At 42.4% G+C, this 25,544-nt stretch overlaps 1 protein-coding gene across 3 annotated transcripts in view; it reads right to left on the bottom strand.

Annotated features, from left to right (window-relative positions):
* Window positions 1-317: 317 nt before the first annotated feature.
* The window catches only part of LOC139419016 (mineralocorticoid receptor-like), a 105,258-nt gene continuing 80,031 nt past the window's right edge, over window positions 318-25,544 (bottom strand). For 2 of the 3 annotated variants that reach the window (XM_071168838.1, XM_071168839.1), the window contains exons 6-9: window positions 23,832-23,976; window positions 16,075-16,205; window positions 6,854-7,011; window positions 318-5,209 (exon numbers count right to left, since the gene is read on the bottom strand). In XM_071168838.1, the coding sequence (XP_071024939.1) occupies window positions 5,054-5,209; window positions 6,854-7,011; window positions 16,075-16,205; window positions 23,832-23,976 (590 nt within the window). In that variant the 3' untranslated portion in view covers window positions 318-5,053. The remainder of the gene's footprint in view (window positions 5,210-6,853; window positions 7,012-16,074; window positions 16,206-23,831; window positions 23,977-25,544) is intronic. The other variant, XM_071168837.1, reaches the window with a different exon arrangement.

The raw sequence follows: 25,544 nt of genomic DNA, 5'->3' as shown, positions 1-25,544 counted from the left end.
CTTTTCCTCCAATTCAAATGGTATGTCCAGATTATTTCCTAAATAGATTGGAAGTGTAGTCAAATGAATCCCAAGTGTGGTGACCACATCAACCTGTGAGTTGGAACCTTAATAGCTGAACAAACTGAAGAGGCAAGAGTATTTTCAACCTACTCTATTTCAGCTTTAATCAGTTTTTTTTTGATTGCTTGATTTTAGTGTGGTGCTATTAAATCACATATCGCCAAGGGGTTTGGGAGATAATCATGTCAACAGCAAGAACTCATTGATCCATAGTTTGGTACTGTCTACTCTCTGTAACAAAGAAATGACATATGTTTGCCTATTTTTTTTTTTTTAAGTCACATTGACATAAAATGCAAAATAAAAGTACAAAACAATGTCAGATAAACAGTTAACATTATTTGTAAAGGAAGAAGAAAAAAAGAGGACATTTCTTTCTCTAACATTCAGGTAGTAAAGTGTCTGTCACAATGTTTGGTACTTTCATAACTCACTCTAACCCGTTGGCTTTTTGTAGCCTGGTCCCAGATCTGTTTGTGCTGTCTTGCCAACTCCTGCCAATCGTTATAATGTTTGGCATCACAATGGCTGGCAAGAGTTGACAATACTGCACAAACAGATCTGGGAGCAGGCTAGCTTTTTCGTGTGAACCTTGTGCCATTTCTTTCTATGATCCAAAACGACAACATAACAAGTGGGAGCCGCATGAACTGCAGATATTCCAACAAGATGTAAGTTAAAGGAAAAATCCACTCAAACTATTGATTTAATTTGTTTCATTAGTCCCCTGTTGATGCAGTCTCAATGTTTTGCATGTCAGCAGTCAAGTTTTTAAGATATACTTTTTTCAATAAGCAAAGTAACTTTGGTGCTTTCAAGACGACAAAACGAGATAAAATCATGTCGGTGATCTTCAGGGTTAGGAAGTCGGAGCTCTAGAAATATGCCAGAGTTTCCAACTTGGAATTCCGAGTTGAAAGACGGTTCAAATTCTACATCTTGCCAACTTGACTAATGAAGTAAACTTTTTTTTTAAGTTGTATTTATTTTTAAACGATCAACAGTGGACTAATGAAACCAATACCAAAATAGTTTTGGACCGGATTATTCCTTTAAAGTATAAATGTTTTTTACACTACTCAAACATAATGACTTTCTGTATTATTTACAATATATACTGTAAAATGTTAAATCAGGTGAGATAAAAAGGCACAATTTTCCCTTCTTAAATACAATGTAAACATCTCATCAAAAAAAGCATGCATAAACATTTCACTTTACAAAAAAAGTTATGTTTTTTATTTTTAGACAAAGTACTTAAATATTGTTTCCAGCAAAATATAATTCTTTCAAAAATACTTTTCCCATTCGTCCTATGAACCTTTTTTGACACTATTTTTAAAAAATAAAAAGGAGAGGGTAGAGGAGCAAAACGAGAAGAAAAATAATAGCAGTACTTTACAGCGTGTCTTTAGGGTCCTTCAGTTCACAACTTCAACACAGCAATGTACAAAAGGGACATGGATGGACAGTCTGCAAAATGAGACCGTTTAAGCATAGGGACTGGCTTTTTCTTTAATCGTGATCCTCCTGCCATTGTCTGTTCTATACGTCCAACTCTGGACAGCTTCCTACAAAGTAGAACCTATCGTGAAACACCAACAGCACCTTAAAGGGGAGTTCACATTTTTGAAGTGAACTATCCCTTTAAACTATAGGCCTTATTCATGCAGCGTCTCTCCGTATATATTCACATTTAGTTATCAACCAGACACACAACGTTCTAGCTGGGTTAATGCCTCAATTGTCACATCTCTTCTGTACAAATCTAATTCAGGCAATTAGGATATTCCGCATAATCCTATAGAACGTAGGAAAACTAACAATGCCCTCGAAAAAAGCAGATCAACTTTGCTCGTGCTTGCCAGGGGGAAAAAAAACAACCACACACCCTCACAAATGAGGTGAAACGATGGAACCAAACGCCCCCTCTGTTTTTCCTCTCGAACGACTATCTCTCACGCTATTCAGTAGCATCAGTGTTCCACAATGATTAAGCAGTCAGTCAATCTGGTGTGAAAGTAAGAATCAGACCTGGGTTCAAGTACTATTTGAAATTGTTTCAAATTCTTTAATGTACTTAATTGAGCTTGACTTTTGCAATGGAACCAGTTGAAATGCAAACCCCACCCACCTGACAGTCCCGGCAGACTAAAGCAAACGCTCTAAGTAGTTTGAAAGGTTTCAAATCAAGTGTGAACCCAGGTCTGGTAAGAATGGTCCAGATGACTGGCCATACATCTAGAGTTGGCCCAAAGACAAGATGGACAACACAAAATCAGGACAGGTGGCCAATGCAATGAGTCAATCATTTATCAGCAGTATCAACATGTACTTCCAAAACAGTTTCTGTACAACAGTGGGGGAAATGTGACTAACCTAAGCAAGTGCCATTGCATTTACTGTATGTATTTGCCGCTTGCCAGGTAAATTTGAACACATTATTAATTTACTGAAAGCACTGTGACTAGAGTAATGGCATTTTCCAACGTCCAGTTCCAATATCAACATCATACAGTATGTTTGAAGGTTATTGTATCTAATCAGGGTTGGGGAGTTACATGTAATCTGATTACAAAAAAATGCAACTAATCAGTTACTTTACCAGCACACATATTATCCGATTACGGATGCCTACTTTTAAAAACCTAGATTACTTTTAAATTCAGAATGGATGTTTGTGAAAAATCCATTACGACACCTTTCTGTTTTCTTAATGAGAAAGGCGCAAGTTTAAGTTTGTTCCACCTGAGCGGGTCTGATCACAAGTCGGAGACCACTGATGACACACAATGCGATTGATGGATTATTTTTGTCATCTTCTAATGTCTCTTAAGGGTAAAGTAATCCAAAAGTACCTGGAAGTAATCAGATTGCATTACTGAGTTTGGGTAATATGAAAATACGTTACTGATTAACATTTTAGACAGGTAGCTAGTAACAGATTACATTTAGAAAGTAACCTACCCAACCCTGTATCTAATGCTGATAATGTTAGTTACCAGAAAAGTGTTATTTCGTCATCTTTGCGTTTACAAAAAGAAGCACCTTAGGTGTAAATTGTCTGGTTTATGAAACCGAAAACCTTTGCAACAACACGCTTACAAAATGCTTAATTATTAATTCTGGAAACGGTAGATAAGTGTCGGTTGACTTCACAAAGGGTGCTGGTTTGGATGCACTAAGTACGTAGAAATAAACCAAGAAATGGGTGCTCTGATGTTTTCACTATACTGTATAACTCAGGGGTTCTCAAAGTGGGCTCCACATCTCAACATGTATCATTTATTTTTGTGCTTTTATTATTACTAACAGACTAAACAAATCTGGGCCAAGGGATCTGTGGAATAATACTATATATAGGGTGTAATACATATTATTCATCTACTGTACAAGTGATGTTCTTAACCCTGGGGAACATGGGCCTGGGAGGCTCACAGGGATATTGGTGCCCACAGTACTCAATCAAAATTATCAATATTCCAAATTAATTATTGTATTCCCCCAAAATGTTTTTTATATGCACTGTAATTCAAGCTTTAAACAGCTAAGTTTTTATCTCTGCCTCATGGCAAAATGTGTAGAATTTTTGGGTATTTGCTTTAAAGCTACAACAACGAAAAATCGACCCCATGACAAAATGTGTAGAATTGCAGGAATTGACCTTTGAAAATGGCAACGTTTTCTCTCCGATGCCAAGGGCCTTTTAAAATAGTCTTTCCCAGGGCCCAAGACTTGGTTCGTCCAGCCATGCACTGCCAAAGTCCTAGTAAAAATCATTTTATGCTATTTTTAGTCATTAGTTGTGTTCTGATTATGAATGGGTTTCTGATGAATTTGCTATGAAAAAGGGGTCACAGCCCCAAAAAGTTGAGAACCCCTGGATAACTAACTGGGTGTACCGCCGTTACGATGTGAGGGAAAGTCGTCATTGTGAATCCATCAGGTGTTTCCATACTCCCGCACCCATTTTGGATGGAATTAATCTATTGACAAATGTTGCGTAGTTAATCATCTACATATCAGAAACCCTTCATGTATGACATGGCAGATTCACTTTTAACTGTTACTCAACTTTTTTCACACTGGATCACACAAAACACCATACTTTGAAAATTCTTCATTTTGAAGTTTTTGCATATTAATAAGAGTTTACGTTTTTGATCGTTATACAACGTTAAAACAATTTTAGTTATGTGGGCATTTGGGTGTTGTAATGCACACCACTGCAGAACAAAAGTGGAATTAGTTAGCTTTTTAAGCAACTATTCAGTTTATTGTTAAGCTTGTATAGCCCTTGGAGTATGTTCAAATAGACCTTGATCCTCTCACAGAAACCCTACATTTAGTCTTTGTCATGAAAAAAGTATATGTTGCCATGTAACCTAATGACAATACACTGCATAGCAACATCTAAGCATTGTTTTCCATATTGTCAGAGTAGTAGTACTAATATCAATGAATCAATGCAAAAGCACAGTTATCTGACATTTTTCAGGATGGTAAGATGGTCTGTGTTACTGTCTACCTGTGTGCGTGCTGCATTACTGTACACGTGGGTCTGTGTGAATGTATGGACTGTAGCGCAACCAAAAAAATGTATGGCTTCGTATCCATAGAAAAACATTATCGTCTTTGGGGGGGGGGGGTGCGCACGCTAAGGGTTGGGATGCTTCTTTGTCACATTTTAAAAAGTCGTCCTCAGTGCGTTTTCCTTGGCTCTGTGATGTCACTCACTCAGCGTCACCTCTCTAACCGGCGGACGGAGACTGCAGTGTGGGGGACAACTTCCTCCACCTCTCTTCTTGTCCCTCACGTGTCACTTCCTGTCCCATTTGAGAAAGGAGAGGGGGCAGCAGATCGACTGGCTGGCATAGTAGTTAGGCCACTCCTGAGGCTAGGGTCCTTCCTTAGCCTTCATCCTCTCCCACTCCTCCCCTTCTCATTATTTAATTCTCTCTCCTCTCTTCCTCCCAGGGACTCAGTACAGTCACTTCTTGTGGAAGTAGAGGGTGTGTGTGTTGCCCGACTCCACCTTTGGTATCTGGTCACTGATTATCTCCACCAGCATCTCTGGAAACTCCACCTTCAGAGCCTGAGACTCACGGAAAGTGTAGAAACAGAAGTCTAGCAGGTTCCCCACCAGCTAGAGGACAGAGGGAGGGATCAATCAATAACATGTTATTTGTCACATATAGACTAACAGTGAAATGTGTCCTTCCCAACATTGCAGAGAGAAATGTAGAAAAAAAGAACATGGAATAAATACACATTGAGAGCGGGGGAGGGAGAGCGGGAAGGAGAGTTGTAGTTTGATAGAATCCAGCTGTGTTTGCATAGGGATTTCATTGGCTTATCGTGAAGTGTGAATAATACACAGTACAATCAAAGCCTCGTTCTTGGAAGTTGGGGTCAACTTTGCCCTGGGAAACCTTGAATTGGCATTCCCCTTTTCTGACGTGTGTTCGGTTACCTTACCTTATTCAGAGTGATGCCACCTACCATAGCCAGATCCTTAGGTTAATGTTGTCATGGCATTGATATGACTAATTGTTTATCGGTTAGGGGTCACGACTCATGAGTCTGACGTACCACTAGGGGGTGCTACTGATTCTCAATAGACGATACCTCTTCTACATAGGGCATCGTTTCCCAAACTAGGGGTTGCATGAATTGAAAATGGGATCACGAGGGAAACTCTGGAGGGGGGGAATAAATATAATAATGGCTTGGTTCATAGAACCAGGGTTACGTCAGTAACCTCTGGTAGCTGCTAGATGTGGTTGTAATAAACAGAGCGGTTTTTGTTTTCTTCCTACAAATGCGTCTCTTTTGAACGGTTTAAGCTACAAAATATTATGACCCCATCACTGAAGGAGACGACTCTCAGGAACACGTATGTGTCTACAATGCCCACAAACAGTGCAGAACAGAACAGAGTGGACAAGACCAGGCACTAAATCAGACGGGGGGGGGGAACATAAATGAGGATCTATGATATTCAGTGTAGAAAAGAACAAGGTTGTTGCCTGATGATCTTCTGAACTTCCCAATACCTTTCTGATGCATGTCAATCACTTCAAATCCTACTTCCTTCAAAAGTATCGTTTAACAGACTGATTTTAGACTGTCATAACCCCAATATCAGGGACTTTTCCCAGCATTTGTGAGATGTGAGTATTTTTCCTAATGCTTCTAGCTCCTAATGTTTCACCACATGCTAAGTTGTCCTTGCATAACCCCTGCAGTCAGTGCATTTAGTTAGGGGGATAGTTGTATTGACCCACCACTCTGAGCCTGGACATTGATTCCTCCATGTTCCATTTATCCACCAATATAGGGCAATCTCTGCCCATTCCAAAATAAACACCCTTTAGGGCTAGTCATTGGAATGCAATCTGTTATTTCAGAGATCCTACATTACATTGTTAAACTCCAGTCAGGGGACCTGTTATTTGAACTTGCTCTGTGTATGTGAAATGGCTAGCTAGTTAGCGGTGGTGCGTGTTAATAGTGTTTCAATCGGTGACGTCACTCGCTCTGAGGCCTTGAAGTAGTTGTCCCCCTTGCTCTGCAAGGGCCGCGGCATTTGTAGCGATGTGTAACGATGCTTCGTGGGGGTGTCGGTTGTCTGTGTGCAGAGGGTCCCTGGTTCGAGCCCGGGGATGGAAGCTATACTGTTACATATGCATAGCATAGAGGAGGCTTGTTGATGGGACTTGGCATGGTAATGTGGCGCTGGGTCCAGTGCCTGATGTTATGGATACAGTGATGTGGGTCCAGTGCTTACATCATGCATGGCGTCCAGTAGCTTGGTGAGCTGGAAGAAGCGTTGCCACGTCTGTCCAGAGTTGTTGGTGGCCTTGCCCACAGACCTCCTCAGCTCCTTGATGTAGTTCACTCTCATCTCCTCAAACGCTGCCTGGCTCTTTAGACCCTCTTTGGGAACTGAGAGGAGAGAGGAAGCCAAAAGATAAGTATTAATGGGAGGCGTAAACAACTAGCCTACATAACAAGACTACATAAAATGTATTGTATAAGCACATGGCAATTTGACCTAAACTTGACCTTACCGAGAACATTTGATTTGACCACCCTACAGTTATAAGTTGTCATAAGTTGTCATAACATGTGTTTTAATCATGACCTTTTTTACTCTATTTTATTTAATTGTTTTCATTATTGTTGACCAACCACATCAACCCTTCGTCACTTCACCCATTAATTCAGTTCATGGTAGTTGTCCTCTTTTTTTTGACTTACAGCGTCAGTCAAATAACTGTCTAAGAGCGGGATGAACATATTGAAACAGGATGTACAGAGTATTTTAAGTGAAAGTCTTCTCAATATGGATAAAGGTATCCTCTCGATTTCTCCCTTTAAATCTCTCTCTTGCTCTCTCTCTTGCTCATATCTCTGTAGAGGACAAACTAACGGCGATATGGCTGCCTGCCAATCTCATCTTAAATGACATTCTGCGTCTGGCTGGCTAATGAATTAAGAAACACCTCGTCTCCCAACGCAGTCTCTCTTAGATCTTTCTTCTAGTGGAGGCCTACAGGAACACTTCTGATATACACTGTGGTGTAATGAACAAAGTGCTGCAGGTACAGTAATCAAACTAACCAGCACAGTGCCTTTATCACTAGTAGCCTGCAACTCTGCCACTGTTATTCCACTGCTGCACTGGAGGTTGGTGGCACCTTAATTGGGGAGGGGTGATGGCTGGAGCAGAATCAGTGGAATTGTATCAGCATGGTTTTTGTTATTGTTGACATTATAGTGAGCTGTCCTCCCGTCAGCAGCCTCCTGTGCACTGTTGATTATCATAGCTGCTACTACTACAGTAAATGATCATAGTACACAGTAACCTACATTATTATGGTCATACAGAGACATCAGATGTTATTCAGACATATATTCAAAACGGGTCTATAGGTCAAAAAACAATTGTTTAGTTTTAAGTGCAATATCACGGGACAGTGTTAGGTACTCCACACACACACACCCACTGTGTTGGCACACTAAGGCAGGTGTTCTCTAGCTAATGTTGGTAATTGACTAAGCAGCTTCAGGTAATGATTACCTCAAACCAGAGCAACCAACTGTTCCAAATGACACACTTTAAAGTCTAATTGACATCCTGTTTCATAGGGAGAAGGCTGACACACCGTAGCCCAGGTTAGTAGGCTACCTGCCGGGCTGGTCCCAAATCTGTTGGTGCTGTATAGCCAACTCCTATGGTCAGACGTGGCGTTAGCTGGTCCCAGTTCTGTATGTGCTGTATAGCCAACTCTATGGTCAGAATAATCATGCCGCACTAACAGGTCCGGGATCATTCTAGGACCTGCCTGGTCCCAGATCTGATCCAGAGATGGCAAGATAACAACACAAACAGATCTAGGACCAGTCTAGGAGGATAGGCTACCTGCCTGGCTAGATCCTTCTGGTGTCACAGCATAGCTCAACCTGCCTCACAGACGTACGCTAATGACAAGCTGCTCTCCTTGTACTGTTTCTATGGTCAGTTTTGGAACCTTTAAAATGTAAATTTAAAAAGCTATTTTTTTGGGTTGCCTATGGCTGAGTTGAGGCACTGTGTTGACCCTTGAGGCCTGCATTTGACATACAGATGTAGGATCTTAATTTGATCACCCTGCTACAGGAGACCTTTCTGGCTATGCAGGCCATTTGAAGCGTGTAGTGTATTTGAGGTTTAAAAACGCTTCTGACGTTTGTTAATACCACTTTGAAATTCCAGACTTGATTTTCCCTTCTATGAATCAACCACTACAACAATGCAGGGCTGGCGTTATGGGCGAGCCTTAGGGGGTCTGGCCCCGCCCTACCGTACCTACTTGCCCATCCAAATAAAATATTGATCTGACTGAGATGCACGCCGACAGACTCGATCTCAGATGAAGTATCAGCGTGAGCGAAACGGCACCCCTCTGTCTCCGTATGTGCAGACCATGTATCTGATAGTCTGGACAAAAGGAGTATGGCATGTCATACTTAAATCTGTGGATTGTTTCAAATCATATGCATAGGCCTATTTGGGAAGCCAGCATTTTGGGCAGCGCACTTGGCAATAGGCCTAATTGATTATTTAGTTGCAGTTGTCAGTGAAAATGATCTTAAATGTGGGAAGATAATGTGTCTTGAGTATCCTTTTAAAGTGTTGAGACGAGGGGAGTGGTTTGTGGCGACAATATGGGCGTCTTTCTCCAGAATACATGCACTCAGCTCTCCAGAATGTGCTCCGCTGTCTGCTGCATTGTTTCATTGTGTGAATTGTTTTCCCTTTTGATTAGATTTGTTTTAATCAATTCACCATTACATATGTAACCAGTAGGTCTACTAAATGTACCGTTCATCCCTGTCATCTGGCTATTTTAATGTCTGTTAATGCATGTATTACAGACATGTATTATTCTAAGAGTGGAAACGTTGTTTGCAGAGATCTGTAAGTTAATTTTATATCCATAATTTAGGAGTTTTGACAAAAACAAAATTCTTGTTTGGAAGGCTCCATGTGAGCATGAGGATGTGGGTGGTTGAGGGAGCGTGTGCCCACGAGCACGCCAACCTGCTGAGTTGATACAATATTGCACTTTACTAGCGATAGCTCAAGACAGGTAGAAAGGGAGGCAGACGGGGGGAGTATAGAGATTAATACGATTGACAGAACCTGAATTTTCATCAGGCTTATTTATTAGTTGGCTTTAGGTCTGTTTTACTTAGTTGACGATGGAAGTTATAGGCCTACTGCTGCATTGGCCAATAGGCTATCTGAGTAACATGCACTCATTTCTTTAGCTGCCAAAGGATCACGGTGTGTCTATATGTCAAAGGCTGGTACTCTTGCATTAGTTGAATTTAAACATTCAGATTTTATCGTTTTGATTCAGATTTTTATGATTAATTAAGTGACAATTTTGAGAAACGAAAACGTAATTGAAATTAAACTCTTCCACAAACATTTTTATATAAAATATAATCCATTACTGGAACGTAGAAATGGTAGGATAAATTATAGACTTCCCTAAACTTGAAACTATGAGCTGCCTGTGGTCTTTACTATAACGCAATTCCTGGAAAAAAACGGCCCGTTTTTAGAAATCAAATGTCCGTCCAACTGATTCTCTCTGTTACCAGCCCTGCAACAATGTCCATTCATTATAATCCACATAATAATTCACACTTCCTGTTGCTGCAGGATTATTTTTCCTGCTGTAGCAAACTGGCTCAAATGAATATCCTACATCTGTACTATACTCCGTCTGTAGTAAATGTGGTGCACCTGCAAGTAAACATGAACTTGTACTGTGTACACCATGTGTGTCATGTACATATGACAAATACACTTGATTTGATTTTGTTTAATTAGCCTAGTTTGAAGCTTTGCATTTGAAGCCTAAACCCAAACCAACATGTGGCAGACAAACACACCTTGTTGTGCTGAGGGCCATGTGAGAAAATAGTTGACAGGGCTTTTTGTTTCTTAGAACACACAGCCACATGCAAGAGTAGGACTAGAGCCTGTCAGTTAGCATTGCATCTTGGAGGAAATCGCTCAGCGAATGGCAATGCTCAGTTGTATGTACGCAGGCACCACACACACACACACACACACACACAAACCTAGCCTAGAACGTAGCAGAGACCAAGAGCAATAACTAGAGCTCTCTGGAAAAGCATCAAGGCGAGAGAGGGATTCTGTTCTTTCTGTTTCGCGGCTTTTTTTGTGGCCCTAATTAACAGGAACATGCTAAAACCAGTGCCACATTTGGGCCCTTTGTTTTCGCCCCACTGACTCAGTCCCTAATTTAATTCAGCTCCAGTTGGCATTTAGTGTCTAGGGCCGGCAGACGGTGTGTCATTTAGGGGTGTGGCCAGCAGACGGTGTGTCATTTAGGGGTGTGACCAGCAGACTGTGTCATTTAGGGGTGTGGTCAGCAGACGGTGTGTCATTTAGGGGTGTGGCCAGAAGACGGTGTGTCATTTAGGGGCAATTACTCAACGCAGGTACCCAACCTAGATGTGTCAACAAGGCCGTATTTCACACACATCCATATTTCTTAAGCAGCCCGGGTTTAATAAATAATAAGCACCAAATGGAAGACAACTGACTGAAATAGGGAGGGACTATCTATACCTGAACTTGTCCAATAAGAAACACTTGTTTTCATTTTCCATTGCATAACCTTTTGCTACGGTGCTCCCTAATGAATATGACCCAGGATTTTCTATGAATTGCAACCTGTAGAACCCTCTATTTTTTTCACAACCTAGAAATACTTGCATTGCTTCTGCCTCATATGTTCTGTACATAGGATATTTTCACAATGACACCCAATATAATATATAGGCTATCGTTAAACACACATAACATGGTAGACATGTAGCTTCCTGCTTTAGTCTTACCAGCTCATACCTCCAAGACTGTGTCTTGGCCTTGATTCAAGCTATGATGTACCGGCTTACAAAGGGAAATGCAGGGTATTTCAATAAATAAAGACTGCCGTACAAATATGCCTGTAGACTGTTCTGCTCCTAGATAAAACTTAATCCAGAAAGATATCGCATCCTGTCGCACTGGAAACGTTTAATAAAACCATGTCAAAAACAGCCCCCCTAATGAATAACACTCAAAGGATTATTATCTATCTGACAAATAAATCAGATTATAATAATGGATTGTGGCTTATATAATGATTATAGTGCTTTTTTTGTACTAGTTTTAGAACACTACTTTATGTGGGGTAACTCACGTTATCTACCATTTTAGTGTAGCAACCATCTAGCAAGCAAGGCTAATGCATGTCAAGTTTAGAAACCATTTTATGACAATCATCCACCACAATATTTATTAGGTGGCGTTCTATTACGGAGTATTGTTTAAAGGACAGTGTTTCCATACACTGTCACTGTGGAGCCGAAGAGTTCATCTGTTTTTATCGGATCACACCCATTCTACAGGGTCTCATGAGTCACTGCAGGGCAAGTGAACCCTTAACCAAGGTCAAATACAAAAAACAGCTCCACACACAACTACTTCTCTGTAAACACCTTTCCACAATAACTCAACACACACATTATCCTTATCTCTCTTCATTAGTTGGTGACAGTCTGTGTTCAAGAATATGGAGGAAGTTGGTAGCTGGAAATGTTTTCTCTGCCTCGAAAGTATCAGATGTCATTTCACTGTTAGTCACAAATATTAAGAGGATGAAATAGCCTTTTACAAACCTAAAAAGTAAACAACATAAAATTCATAGTCACTTCGGTCTAGAAGGATTGAGATGCTAAAATGAGAACCTCAATATCATCATCCACAAGAAGACCTACAGTAGGATGCAATCTCTGACCGACACTACTGAAACACTGCTGACAGATTCATGCAGCCACATAGGATCAGTCAGATCACCACAGCACTCTCTCTCTCTGCCTCCATTTGGGCCATGTTTGAAGGAAGTAGGAGAAAAACAGCAGGTTTTGGAGTGCTGCCCAGTGCTTGACTGGGCTTTATTAAGTACAGCAGGGCTCTTTGGAGAGGCTCTAGAGGATGAGGAGGGAAGAGGCAACAACAGACGGACCAGAGAGCTCTCTCTCGTTCGTTCTGTGCTGTTTCTCTCTCGCTCTTTCTACCTCTTCCTCCATCTTACTCTCTCTCTCCCTGCTCTCTCGTGCTGTCAGTTTTCTATCCCTCTCTCTCTCTCTCATTCCATCCTCTCCCCACCGTCCCACTTCCACTCCAACAGCACTCCAGCTTTCAGATTAATTTACTGACACTCCGGTTATGTCAGGCCAGTGTCAATGCCATTTGGGAATGCTTAGAATTTCGGGACTAAAATGCAATTTTAAAATTACACAAGTGTGTTATGTCATTGATTGATCTCATTTAAGATACACATTTTAGTCAAATGTTTTTAATGCATATCCCCTGAGTGGGGTCATGGCCAGTGTTGCTGGAGAACCCCTGGAGCAATTAGGGTTAAGTGCCTTGCGCAAGTGCACATCAACAGATTATTTTAAAATGTTTTACCTTGTCGGCTCCAATATTCAAACCAGCAACATCGTCAGTGTTTCCTACTTACAAAGCATGTAGAGGTCTGTAATTTTTATCATAGGTACACTTCAACTGTGAGACAGAATCTAAAAAAAAAATCCAGAAAATCACATATGATTTTTAAGTAATTCATTTGCATTTTATTGCATGACATAAGTATTTGATCACCTACCAACCAGTAAGAATTACGGCTCTCACAGACCTGTTAGTTTTTCTTTAAGAAGCCCTCCTGTTCTCCACTCATTGCCTGTATTAACTGCACCCGTTTGAACTCGTTACCTGTATAAAAGACACCTGTCCACACACTCAATCAAACAGACTCCAACCTCTCCACAATGGCCAAGACCAGAGAGCTGTGTAAGGACATCATGGATAAAATTGTAGACCTGCACAAGGCAGGACCTGCACATTGGCTACAGGACAATAGGCAAGCAGCTTGGTGAGAAGGCAACAACTGTTGGCGCAATTATTCGAAAATGGAAGAAGTTCAAGATGACGATCAATCACCCTCGGTCTGGAGCTCCATGCAAGATCTCACCTCGTGGGGCATCAATGATCATGAGGAAGGTGAGGGATCAGCCCAGAACTACACGGCAGGACCTGGTCAATGACCTGAAGCGAGCTGGGACCACAGTCTCAAAGAAAACCATTAACACACTACGCCGGCATGGATTAAAATCCTGCAGCGCACGCAAGGTCTCCCTGCTCAAGCCAGCACATGTCCAGGCCCGTCTGAAGTTTGCCAATGACCATCTGGATGATCCAGAGGAGGAATGGGAGACGGTCGTGTGGTCTGATGAGACAAAAATAGGGCTTTTTGGTCTAAACTCCACTCACCGTGTTTGGAGGAAGAAGGATGAGTACAACCCCAAGAACACCATCCCAACCGTAAAGATTGGATTGGAAACATCATTCTTTGGGGATGTTTTTCTGCAAAGGGGACAGGTCAACTGCACCGTATTGAGGGGAGGATGGATGGGGCCATGTATCGAGAGATCTTGGCCAACAACCTCCTTCCCTCAGTAAGAGCATCGAAGATGGGCAACTAAGGAGTGGCTCCGTAAGAAGCATCTCAAGGTCCTGGAGTGGCCTAGCCAGTCTCCAGACCTGAACCCAATATAACATCTTTGGAGGGAGCTGAAAGTCCGAATTGCCCAGCGAAAGCTCTGAAATCTGAAGGATCTGGAGAAGGTCTGTATGGAGGAGTGGGCCAAAATCCCTGCTGCAGTGTGTGCAAACCCGGTCAAGAACTATAGGAAACGTATGATCTCTGTAATTGCAAACAAAGGTTTCTGTACCAAATATTAAGTTCTGCTTTTCTGATGTATCAAATACTTATGTCATGCAATAAAATGCAAATGAATTACTTAAAAATCATACAATGTGATTTTCTGGATTTTTGTTTTAGATTCAGTCTCCCACAGTTGAAGTGTACCTATGATAAAAATTAAACCTCTACATGCTTTGTAAGTAGGAAACACTGCCGATTTTGCAGGTTATCAAATACTTGTTCTCCCCACTGTAGTTTGGGGGTGGAGGTGCTGATTTTTTGTTGTTGTAATGAAGCCCTTTATTTACTTCCCCAAAGCCAAATGAACTTGTGGATACAATGTTTGTGCAGTTTGAAGGAAGTTGCTAACTAGCATTTGCACAATTGCTAATGCTAGTTAGCACTGGCTCGCGAAACTACCTCTAATACCTTCCTCTGTATGCAGAGACGTACAAATGTAATCCATGAGTTTATCCGACTCTGCAGAAGTAGATAAATGGCTTCATTGTCAAAATCCCAAAGCATCCCTTTAATAGTTTGTCATTTTCCGCTCTGTTTGCTCTAACAACACTCCTAGCCAGGCTTCCATTATCAATCAGGCAGAAATCCATGGAAAGCTGAGTAGTGCTGCCTCTGGCTCCACGTGAGACTACCCAGGATCCTCCAAACGGAGGCCCTGCCTGACAAGTCTAATAAACATTCCTACAAATCCGCACGGCGGCAGTTCAAAGCAGAGCAGAGGGCTGAAGCCTGGCCTCCCAAAATAGCTCCCATAACTGGCCTATGTAGCCTTGTCCTCCTGTAGCTCTGCCTGCCTGCTCTGCCCCGACTGCGTTTACTGCTGGACGCCAACAAGAACCTTGTCCTCAGTTGCCATATGGTGAAACAATATGGGGGTCTCTTTCTTCATGCCCCGTGTGGCTCAGTTGTTAGAGCATGGCGCTTGCGATGACAGGGTTGTGGGTTCGATTCCCGCGGGGGACTAGTACAAAAATGTGTGCACTCCCTACTGTAAATCGCTCTGGATAAGACTGTCTGCTAAACACCTAAAATGTGAATCCCTCTCTCACACTGAGATTCTTCTCTCTCTGTGTACTTTCTCACAATTTTACCTCTCGCTCTCCATCGACTGCCCTCTCTCTTCTCTTTCTCTGGCACATCAGTGTCATGACAGGTTGCGTGCCAGAGGTATAGCATAATCGTTGCATCCTGTAGTGTCACCCAATCCCGCTTTCCGTGCATACCTAGAATGTATACTACTCCAGCTTATTATAGACATGACCCTGTATGTATACCTGTTATTGTTCCTGTTTGTGTTCCAACTCCAAGCTCAGCAAACAAATTACAAGTGATGTACCTGTTATTTACTCTGTCAACCTGCTTGTATACTGACATGTGGCTGATACACACTACCTCACTGCAGCTAGCTGTTTATTGGTGCAACACAAACACAAACACACACACACACACACACACACACACACACACACACACACACACACACACACACACACACACACACACACCATATAGACTCTCTTTCTCACTCACACTCTCTCTCACACACACACTGCTGTATGCACACACTCACTTAGAGTTGGATGTTTTTCTGGCAAAGGAACTCACACCCCCCCCCCCCCCCCCTTCAACACACTTTCAGCTGACTTACCTGTGCTGAGCAGCAGCAACACTTTCATGGAGAGGAACTCTTGGTAGGTGAGCTGTAGCCTGACAAACTCCTGGCTCACCTGCCTCATGCCCAGACACAGGTCGTACATGGCTGACTGCTGCATGCGGTCCCTGGGGGGAGAAAGGATGGTTGGTCAGTGCCTGAGGCGTATTGGTTCTTGCTCTCACTATACAGCGCTGTAAGTTTAGCTCTAAAAACAACTGTTTGAGTGCATTCCCACTGGGAACACACTGGTTGAATCAACGTTGTTTCCAAGTCAGTTTGATGAAATTCCATTGAACCAATGTGAAATAGAAGTTGAATTGACGTCTGTGCCAAGTGGGATGGCTCAGTAAGCTCCCATTAGCATTGACTGTATTGTGTCCAGCCAAACTAATCTCATACAGTGGGGCAAAAAAGTATTTAGTCAGCCACCAATTGTGCAAGTTCTCCGACTTAAAAAGATGAGAGGCCTGTAATTTTCATCATAGATACACTTCAACTATGACAGACAAAATGAGAAAAAAAATCCAGAAAATCACATTGTAGGATTTTTAATGAATTTATTTGCAAATTATGGTGGAAAATAAGTATTTGGTCACCTACAAACAAGCAAGATTTCTGGCTCTCACAGACCTGTAACTTCTTTAAGAGGACCCTCTGTCCTCCACTCGTTACCTGTATTAATGGCACCTGTTTGAACTTGTTATCAGTATAAAAAAAGACACCTGTCCACAACCTCAAACAGTCACACTCCAAACTCCACCATGGCCAAGTCCAAAGGACACCAGAAACAAAATTGTAGACCTGCACCAGGCTGGGAAGACTGAATCTGCAATAGATAAGCAGCTTGGTTTGAAGAAATCAACTGTGGGAGCAATTATTAGGAAATGGAAGACATACAAGACCACTGATAATCTCCCTCGATCTGGGTCTCCACGCAAGATCTCACCCCGTGGGGTCAAAATGATCACAAGAACAGTGAGCAAAAATCCCAGAACCACACGGGGGGACCTAGTGAATGACCTGCAGAGAGCTGGGACCAAAGTAACAAAGCCTACCATCAGTAACACACTACGCCGCCAGGGACTCAAATCCTGCAGTGCCAGACGTACTGGCTTAAGCAGGAGGACACGTCCAGGCCCGTCTGAAGTTTGCTAGAGAGCATTTGATGATCCAGAAGAAGATTGGGAGAATGTCATATGGTCAGATGAAACCAAAATATAACTTTTTGGTAAAAGCTGAACTCGTCGTGTTTGGAGAACAAAGAATGCTGAGTTGCATCCAAAGAACACCATACCTACTGTGAAGCATGGGGGTGGAAACATCATGCTTTGGGGCTGTTTTTCTGCAAAGGGACCAGGGCGACTGATCCGTGTAAAGGAAAGAATGAATGGGGCCATGTATCGTGAGATTTTGAGTGAAAACCTCCTTCCATCAGCAAGGGCATTGAAGATGAAATGTGGCTGGGTCTTTCAGCATGACAATGATCTCAAACACACCGCCCGGGCAACGAAGGAGTGGCTTCGTAAGAAGCATTTCAAGGTCCTGGAGTGGCCTAGCCAGTCTCCAGATCTCAACCCCATAGAAAATCTTTGGAGGGAGTTGAAAGTCTGTGTTGCCCAGCAACAGCCCCAAAACATCACTGCTCTAGAGAAGAACTGCATGGAGGAATGGGCCAAAATACCAGCAACAGTGTGTGAAAACCTTGTGAAGACTTACAGAAAACATTTGACCTCTGTCATTGCCAACAAAGGGTTTATAACAAAGTATTGAGATAAATAAGTATTTGGTCAATAACAAAAGTTTTCCACCATAATTTGCAAATAAATTCATTAAAAATCCTACAATGTGATTTTCTGGATTTTTTTTCTCATTTTGTCTGTCATAGTTGAAGTGTACCTATGATGACGATTACAGGCCTCATCTTTTTAAGTGGGAGAACTTGCACAATTGGTGGCTGACTAAATACTTTTTTGCCCCACTGTATGTCCATGAAAAACAGCTAACATCCCCAAAACACTGACTCATCCATATAATCTGTACATTCCCACCATCCACCACATGATAACATACAACATACAGTGCCTTGCGAAAGTATTCGGCCCCCTTGAACTTTGCGACCTTTTGCCACATATCAGGCTTCAAACATAAAGATATAAAACTATTTTTTTGTGAAGAATCAACAAGTGGGACACAATCATGAAGTGGAACGGCATTTATTGGATATTTCAAACTTTTTTAACAAATCAAAAACTGAAAAATTGGGCGTGCAAAATTATTCAGCCCCTTTACTTTCAGTGCAGCAAACTCTCTCCAGAAGTTCAGTGAGGATCTCTGAATGATCCAATGTTGACCTAAATGACTAATGATGATAAATACAATCCACCTGTGTGTAATCAAGTCTCCGTATAAATGCACCTGCACTGTGATAGTCTCAAAGGTCCGTCAAAAGCGCAGAGAGCATCATGAAGAACAAGGAACACACCAGGCAGGTCCGAGATACTGTTGTGAAGAAGTTTAAAGCCGGATTTGGATACAAAAAGATTTCCCAAGCTTTAAACATCCCAAGGAGCACTGTGCAAGCGATAATATTGAAATGGAAGGAGTATCAGACCACTGCAAATCTACCAAGACCTGGCCGTCCCTCTAAACTTTCAGCTCATACAAGGAGAAGACTGATCAGAGATGCAGCCAAGAGGCCCATGATCACTCTGGATGAACTGAGCAGAGATCTACAGCTGAGGTGGGAGACTCTGTCCATAGGACAACAATCAGTCGTATATTGCACAAATCTGGCCTTTATGGAAGAGTGGCAAGAAGAAAGCCATTTCTTAAAGATATCCATAAAAAGTGTCGTTTAAAGTTTGCCACAAGCCACCTGGGAGACACACCAAACATGTGGAAGAAGATGCTCTGGTCAGATGAAACCAAAATTTAACTTTTTGGCAACAATGCAAAACGTTATGTTTGGCGTAAAAGCAACACAGCTCATCAACCTGAACACACCATCCCCACTGTCAAACATGGTGGTGGCAGCATCATGGTTTGGGCCTGCTTTTCTTCAGCAGGGACAGGGAAGATGGTTAAAATTGATGGGAAGATGGATGGAGCCAAATACAGGACCATTCTGGAAGAAAACCTGATGGAGTCTGCAAAAGACCTGAGACTGGGACGGAGATTTGTCTTCCAACAAGACAATGATCCAAAACATAAAGCGAAATCTACAATGGAATGGTTCAAAAATAAACATATCCAGGTGTTAGAATGGCCAAGTCAAAGTCCAGACCTGAATCCAATCGAGAATCTGTGGAAAGAACTGAAAACTGCTGTTCACAAATGCTCTCCATCCAACCTCACTGAGCTCGAGCTGTTTTGCAAGGAGGAATGGGAAAAAATGTCAGTCTCTCGATGTGCAAAACTGATAGAGACATACCCCAAGCGACTTACAGCTGTAATCGCAGCAAAAGGTGGCGCTACAAAGTATTAACTTAAGGGGGCTGAATAATTTTGCACGCCCAATTCTTCAGTTTTTGATTTGTTAAAAAAGTTTGATATATCCAATAAATGTCGTTCCACTTCATGATTGTGTCCCACTTGTTGTTGATTCTTCACAAAAAAATACAGTTTTATATCTTTATGTTTGAAGCCTGAAATGTGGCAAAAGGTCGCAAAGTTCAAGGGGGCCGAATACTTTCGCAAGGCACTGTATTTGTATCCTCCCCCCTACACACACACACACACACACACACACACTACTGCGCCTCAACCCTTTGGAACATCTTTCCACATAGTTTATTCTATTTGCTGAGATAGGATGAGTTGAGAGCCAAATTCCTCTAGAGTGCAGAGCACTGCGCACACACACAGTAACACAACGCAGATGACTTAGCTGCTTCAGTACGCTGTGTAAAGGCTGGGTAAGACTTACTGCATCGCCCCAGTCATGGTACATGAAAACACACACATTAGCATACGCACTCCGTCCTAAACAGTCACTCACACACCATATCAGAGAAGTTGATCTCAATCCTGTCAACGTGCAGAAACAGCAACCAACAACAACGGGGCAGAGGGACAGTAGAGTAGGTTGGGTCGGATGGAGAGGGAGAGCTAATGAGCAATGTGTTATGCAGATGCCGCAAATCCCAGGGAATTATGGGTTTTGGAAGCCACCTTCTCCACTTTAAATCACCCATCATGTCGAGACTCGAATAATCAAATGCAAGCGGTGTGGCTCCACTTGAAAGGGAATTCACCATAGGGCTGCATAGCAAATAGCACCCCGTGCCCTATTTAGTGCACTACTTCTGACCAGAGCCCTATGGGGCTAGGGTGCGATTTGGGAGGCAGCTCATTTGATACTACTGCAGAAACCACATAGTAACACTAGGACAGAGGGAGATTCTGCTCTGGATAGAACCGGTCTTAACATTCTGAAACAGATTTGCAGCAACAAGGGAGAATTGGTGCATATGTTCTCATTATAAGCATAAAGCAGGTTTAAAATACTAATTAGTACAATTAGTTTACTGTATACGATGTACATCTGGCTGCACGAGGCTTGGTTTAGCTGAGTGTGTCTCGTTCTCTTTCTGTCTGTCTGACTTTGTCTATCTGACTAACTTAAGAACATATGAAAAATGTATGCGTTTTAGGAGTAGCATTGTGTTGGAGTTCTGCAAACTGTAATTAATTATTTGGAGAACCTTGGGTCTGAGTATAAGAAGTCTCTACATATTTTGTCTGAAATCAATTTTGCTGAATCATTGCCCAAAATGAGAAGAAACCCACTGCCCCTGGTTTTTCTCTCTCCGGCTCTTACCGTTGCCATGGAGAGATTCAGGAAGCGAGGACGTAGAAAGTCAGACTCACTTCACTTCTGTGAATATCCCTGATAGACAGAGCAACTACAACTCTATAACCCCCACTTCAAATACACTAGTTTGTATTGGGAGTTGTTTTTCTTGGTCACTGGATATTATTGGCAAACGTCTTTCAGAGTCTTGTTTATACCTCTATCTTCTGTCCTCTTGGGTCAAGAAGGAACTTTGCATGACCTTCTTGACCCTCCTCCTCTGTCAATCGCTACAGTTTTAGGTCTAGATGCACCCACTACGGGCCCAAAATTTGGAACAATCGTTTTAATAGAGCTATTGCAAGCTATCAAACTTTAATGCATAAATTAAGTTTAAAGGGCCACTGAACACAGATTGGCACGTGTTTTTTCTGTTGCTCATTAGATGAGATTTCAGTCTTGGAAGTGTGTTCCTGACCGATTCTGCATTTGGTTAATGACATTTGTCCCCCATGAGACACTGTAGATGCAGAAGCCTATTTCACATCCTCATAATCCCCAGAATAAATCTAAGAACTCAAGAAATCTTTCATACATTTTTATGTTTATGCCAACAATGTTTTAGTAGTGAAATGTTACATCTAAGGTATTTGGTGCAGTATTTCTCAAGTAAAGTATGTGTGGTGTGTTGTCTTATGTAAACAAAGTGGGAGTTGCTGGGTAGGTCTGTCTCACTGTCTATGCTATTGGATAGATGGCAATCACTGCAGCTGTTCACCCCATGTTAATGGGCAAATAGACAAATCGCCAAATCAAAACCCAACCTCCATTTACATGTTGTGACGCACAGCGGTTCCAAACTCAATTTTAGACGAGACTGACTTTATGACAAATTATCCTATTTACACGTTGTAGTCAATTTTGACATTAGAATAACTGTTTCTGACTCAAATCGATGCCACATCGTTTTCAAAGGGATTCAATGCTTTTTGAAGGCAGTCGCTCTTTAATTTAGATGTGCTTGATGCCAAAGAGAAATACATTTGTCTTTTTGTTGTTCTCTCAATCAGTAGACCTAACTAAATTAGGATGAAAAATCCAAGTGGGCGGACTACCCAGCTACCGGCAATCAATTCATTCAACAATGTCAAGACAAGGAAGTCACTAAAGGAGCCAATCATAGAAATCATACAGTTAACAAACGGCTTCCTCCTCGAGGACTAGAGATGAACAAACTGCTTCCTCCTCGAGGACTAGAGATGAACAAACTGCTTCCTCCTCGAGGACTAGAGATGAACAAACTGCTTCCTCCTCGAGGACTAGAGATGAACAAACTGCTTCCTCCTCGAGGACTAGAGATGAACAAACTGCTTCCTCCTCGAGGACTAGAGATGAACAAACTGCGTCCTCCCCGAGGACTAGAGATGAACAAACTGCGTCCTCCTCGAGGACTAGAGATGAACAAACTGCGTCCTCCCCGAGGACTAGAGATGAACAAACTGCTTCCTCGCCGAGGATTAGAGATGAACAAACTGCTTCCTCCTTGAGGACTAGAGATGAACAAACGTGGAGAAAGTATGGATTGTTTGATATACTGATGCTGTTAACTGACTGGCAGACAGACGGGCAGACAAAGGTAGGCCGACAGACAGTTTGAGCAATAGAGTAGCTTCCCTACTCTATACGTCTCCTAAAGAGACATACAGGGTTGGTTTCTCTACTCTATAGGCCGACAGACGGGTTGGTTTCTCTACTCCTATAGGCCGACAGACGGGTTGGTTTCTCTACTCCTATAGGCCGACAGACGGGTTGGTTTCTCTACTCCTATAGGCCGACAGACGGGTTGGTTTCTCTACTCCTATAGGCCGACAGACGGGTTGGTTTCTCTACTCCTATAGGCCGACAGACGGGTTGGTTTCTCTACTCCTATAGGCCGACAGACGGGTTGGTTTTGCTACATGTCTCTATCTCTACAGGGACATGCTTTTGCCTTCCTCCTAACTGGGGACCTTGGCCTGATTCCATGGTCAGTCACTGACACACTGGGGATAGTGGGGACACTAGGGTGACATGCAGGTTTTCGTGACAGAGCACTGTGGACATTCCAGCCGACATCCAGGCCATGCAGTAAATCAAGTTGGTGTAGGATACTCCTCATGGGGATTGTCACCCAGAATACCTGGACCATCTGTCACTCAGACAGGCAGTTCCACTGTAACTGCGTCACACACAGGCGTTTCAGAAGGTCTTAGAATATGTATCAGCAGCACATGCTTAGGAAGACATCTACTGTAGGTAAATTTATGATCATGGATGGAATTAGTTAAATGATAGAATGTAACTTTCTCATTTTACTTAACATGTAATGACATTGTATCCAAACATACTTGGTCTCTGCAATAACTTCACTATTGTCTGTCTTTTTGTGTGTGTGTGTCCCAGAAAACATTGGATTGAAGTCCTACTTTTACAAAATCAAATAAGACAACTATCAATTCCACTCCATCTGGGTGTGATGCACGTTCCCCATCCACCTGTAGGGGCCAGTATTCTCCCTCTGCACTGGACCTGTCCAGGTCCCATACCATTACCCTCCACTTCAATGCACCAGTCATGCACCACAGCTCCAATACGCAGCTGCCCCATATACGTTTCCTCCTCCTGTTCAAATATATTAGAGCGGATCACACGCCCCATTGACTCTCCGCTCTGATCAACTGTGCTCTGGGGATCGAGGAGCCGTTTCGGTACAAAAGCCTTTGCTTTAGGGAGCAGAGTTATCCGACTTTCAGTCACAAGATACTGAGCAGTTTTTTTCAAGCCCGTCGTCGCTCAGAGAAGTAGGAGGAACTATGGACTTGCCGTTTGGCTTTGTTCGGAACTAACTTTTTTTTCTGAATACTGCATATCTGTAAAGTGTGGTGAGCGAGACGACTAGGTCGGTGGTAGACAGACTTACTCGTTGAAGACAAGGTCGGGGGCGAAGTAGAGCATCTGTCCGTTGGTGTGTTTGTAGGACCTCCAGCTGAGACTGAAGGAGGACAGACACATCCAAGAGTACTGGATCAGGGTGATTTGGTCCTCTATGGGCAGGCCCCGGAAACCTGGGAGAGAGAGAGGACCATTATTGATGTGATATGTTCCTGCATGTTTGATTTGGCAATGAAAGTCCCTGACATCCACTGTTAATGAAGGCTATTGAATTGAATCGAGGGGACTGATGGGAAGGGAAACGGTGAGAGGTAGTGAGTCTTAAATTGAGTACAGTAGTGAATGCAGGACCAGTGACATACCTAGAGAGACACAGGTACAACAACCCATGAGACATTCACCCAGTCTTTCCTCTCTCTCTGTCTCATATGTGTGTGTGTACGCATATGGCAAGGTGCCTAGCAGCACCAATATTTGTTCAGACATGAACAAACCACTGCAGAGTATTCACCCGGTGTTGTTTTGTTTTACACAAAATCCCCCAAGGCTTCTAATTATTGGCCTTGTTGTCTATGTGGGCCCTTAAATAGACTAATGGGAAAGTAGCCAATCTCTCACTCCGACTTTATACAGAGCATTACATATGAACTCTTCCTCATTCTATAATGCAGAGTCCCAGCGAGGATGCGGATGCTGCAACTGAAAGTGACTGATCAGAGCTTAGGTACTATTCCAGGCTTTGCATGTCAGTCGTCAGCCATGCAACCGCTGCCAAGCCCGCGATGTGTCACGGTATCAATTCATTGTTGAATTAGTGTGTGGGTTGTATTGCTGGCTACGCCTGTGGCTTTTTTTTTTTTTAAGGACTCAAAGCTCTTGATTCAAATAACTGGCTTACTGTACATCAATGGTGCTCCCTGGAAGAATCTATAGCTGGGTCTAAGATGCTTATTAAAAGATTAACTTTTGGGTCGCCCATCAAAGTGCTTGAAGACTGAAGACACTCAACAAGTCAATAGTTTAGTGACTACAGTACAGGATGCTGCACACAGCATATACTAGGCTTCCTGTGTACTGTGGCACTGGACTGTCCAGTACAAGGCTTGTTTATAGTCTACAGCAGCCATGTAGCGCAAAGCAGTCTGCCTTATTAGTGCGAGTCTTCTGGAGTTGAGCTTCTGTGCTTCTATTAGCAGAGCTAAGTCCAAATGTAAACTGAATGCTGTGGAACTTTCAAAGTCAGAGAGAGACTCAGAGAGAGAGAGGGACAGGGGAGAGAGAGGGGCTGGTTTCCACCTACTGTGTCTGTCTTTCTATTTATACGTCCAGATACTGCAAGCAGACACCCTGGAAGAGGTATCAAGTATTTGCAATACAGCGAATTAAACAGTATCAAAGAGGTGACTGACTGTAAGGCATCTTTTGAATATTTCACCAACTGACAGTTTTTAGGAACTTACCTCTTTAAAAAAACAAATGGTATATTAAAGTAACATTTTGTGTAAACGAGTTCGATTTACATTATTTTCTAAAAGGCTGATGAATGTAAATTAGCTCTGTTTCCAAATCTTGATTACATTTTGGCTTTAAATAGGATGCTATCGCTAATCTCATTAAAGCATGGCGGAATAATTTCCTAACGAGATCGGGAAAATTACTGCCGAATATATTCAGAAGGCGCAAATGTTAATACCACACCATGTCAAAATATCCCTGGAGTATAAAATACATGATAGAAGAA

The sequence above is a fragment of the Oncorhynchus clarkii genome, chromosome 10 (assembly GCF_045791955.1).
Source record: "Oncorhynchus clarkii lewisi isolate Uvic-CL-2024 chromosome 10, UVic_Ocla_1.0, whole genome shotgun sequence".
In the NCBI taxonomy this organism is placed as follows: Eukaryota; Metazoa; Chordata; class Actinopteri; order Salmoniformes; family Salmonidae; genus Oncorhynchus; species Oncorhynchus clarkii.
Note: the sequence above shows the minus strand (reverse complement) of the source record. Positions and strands in the feature narration are given on the sequence as shown.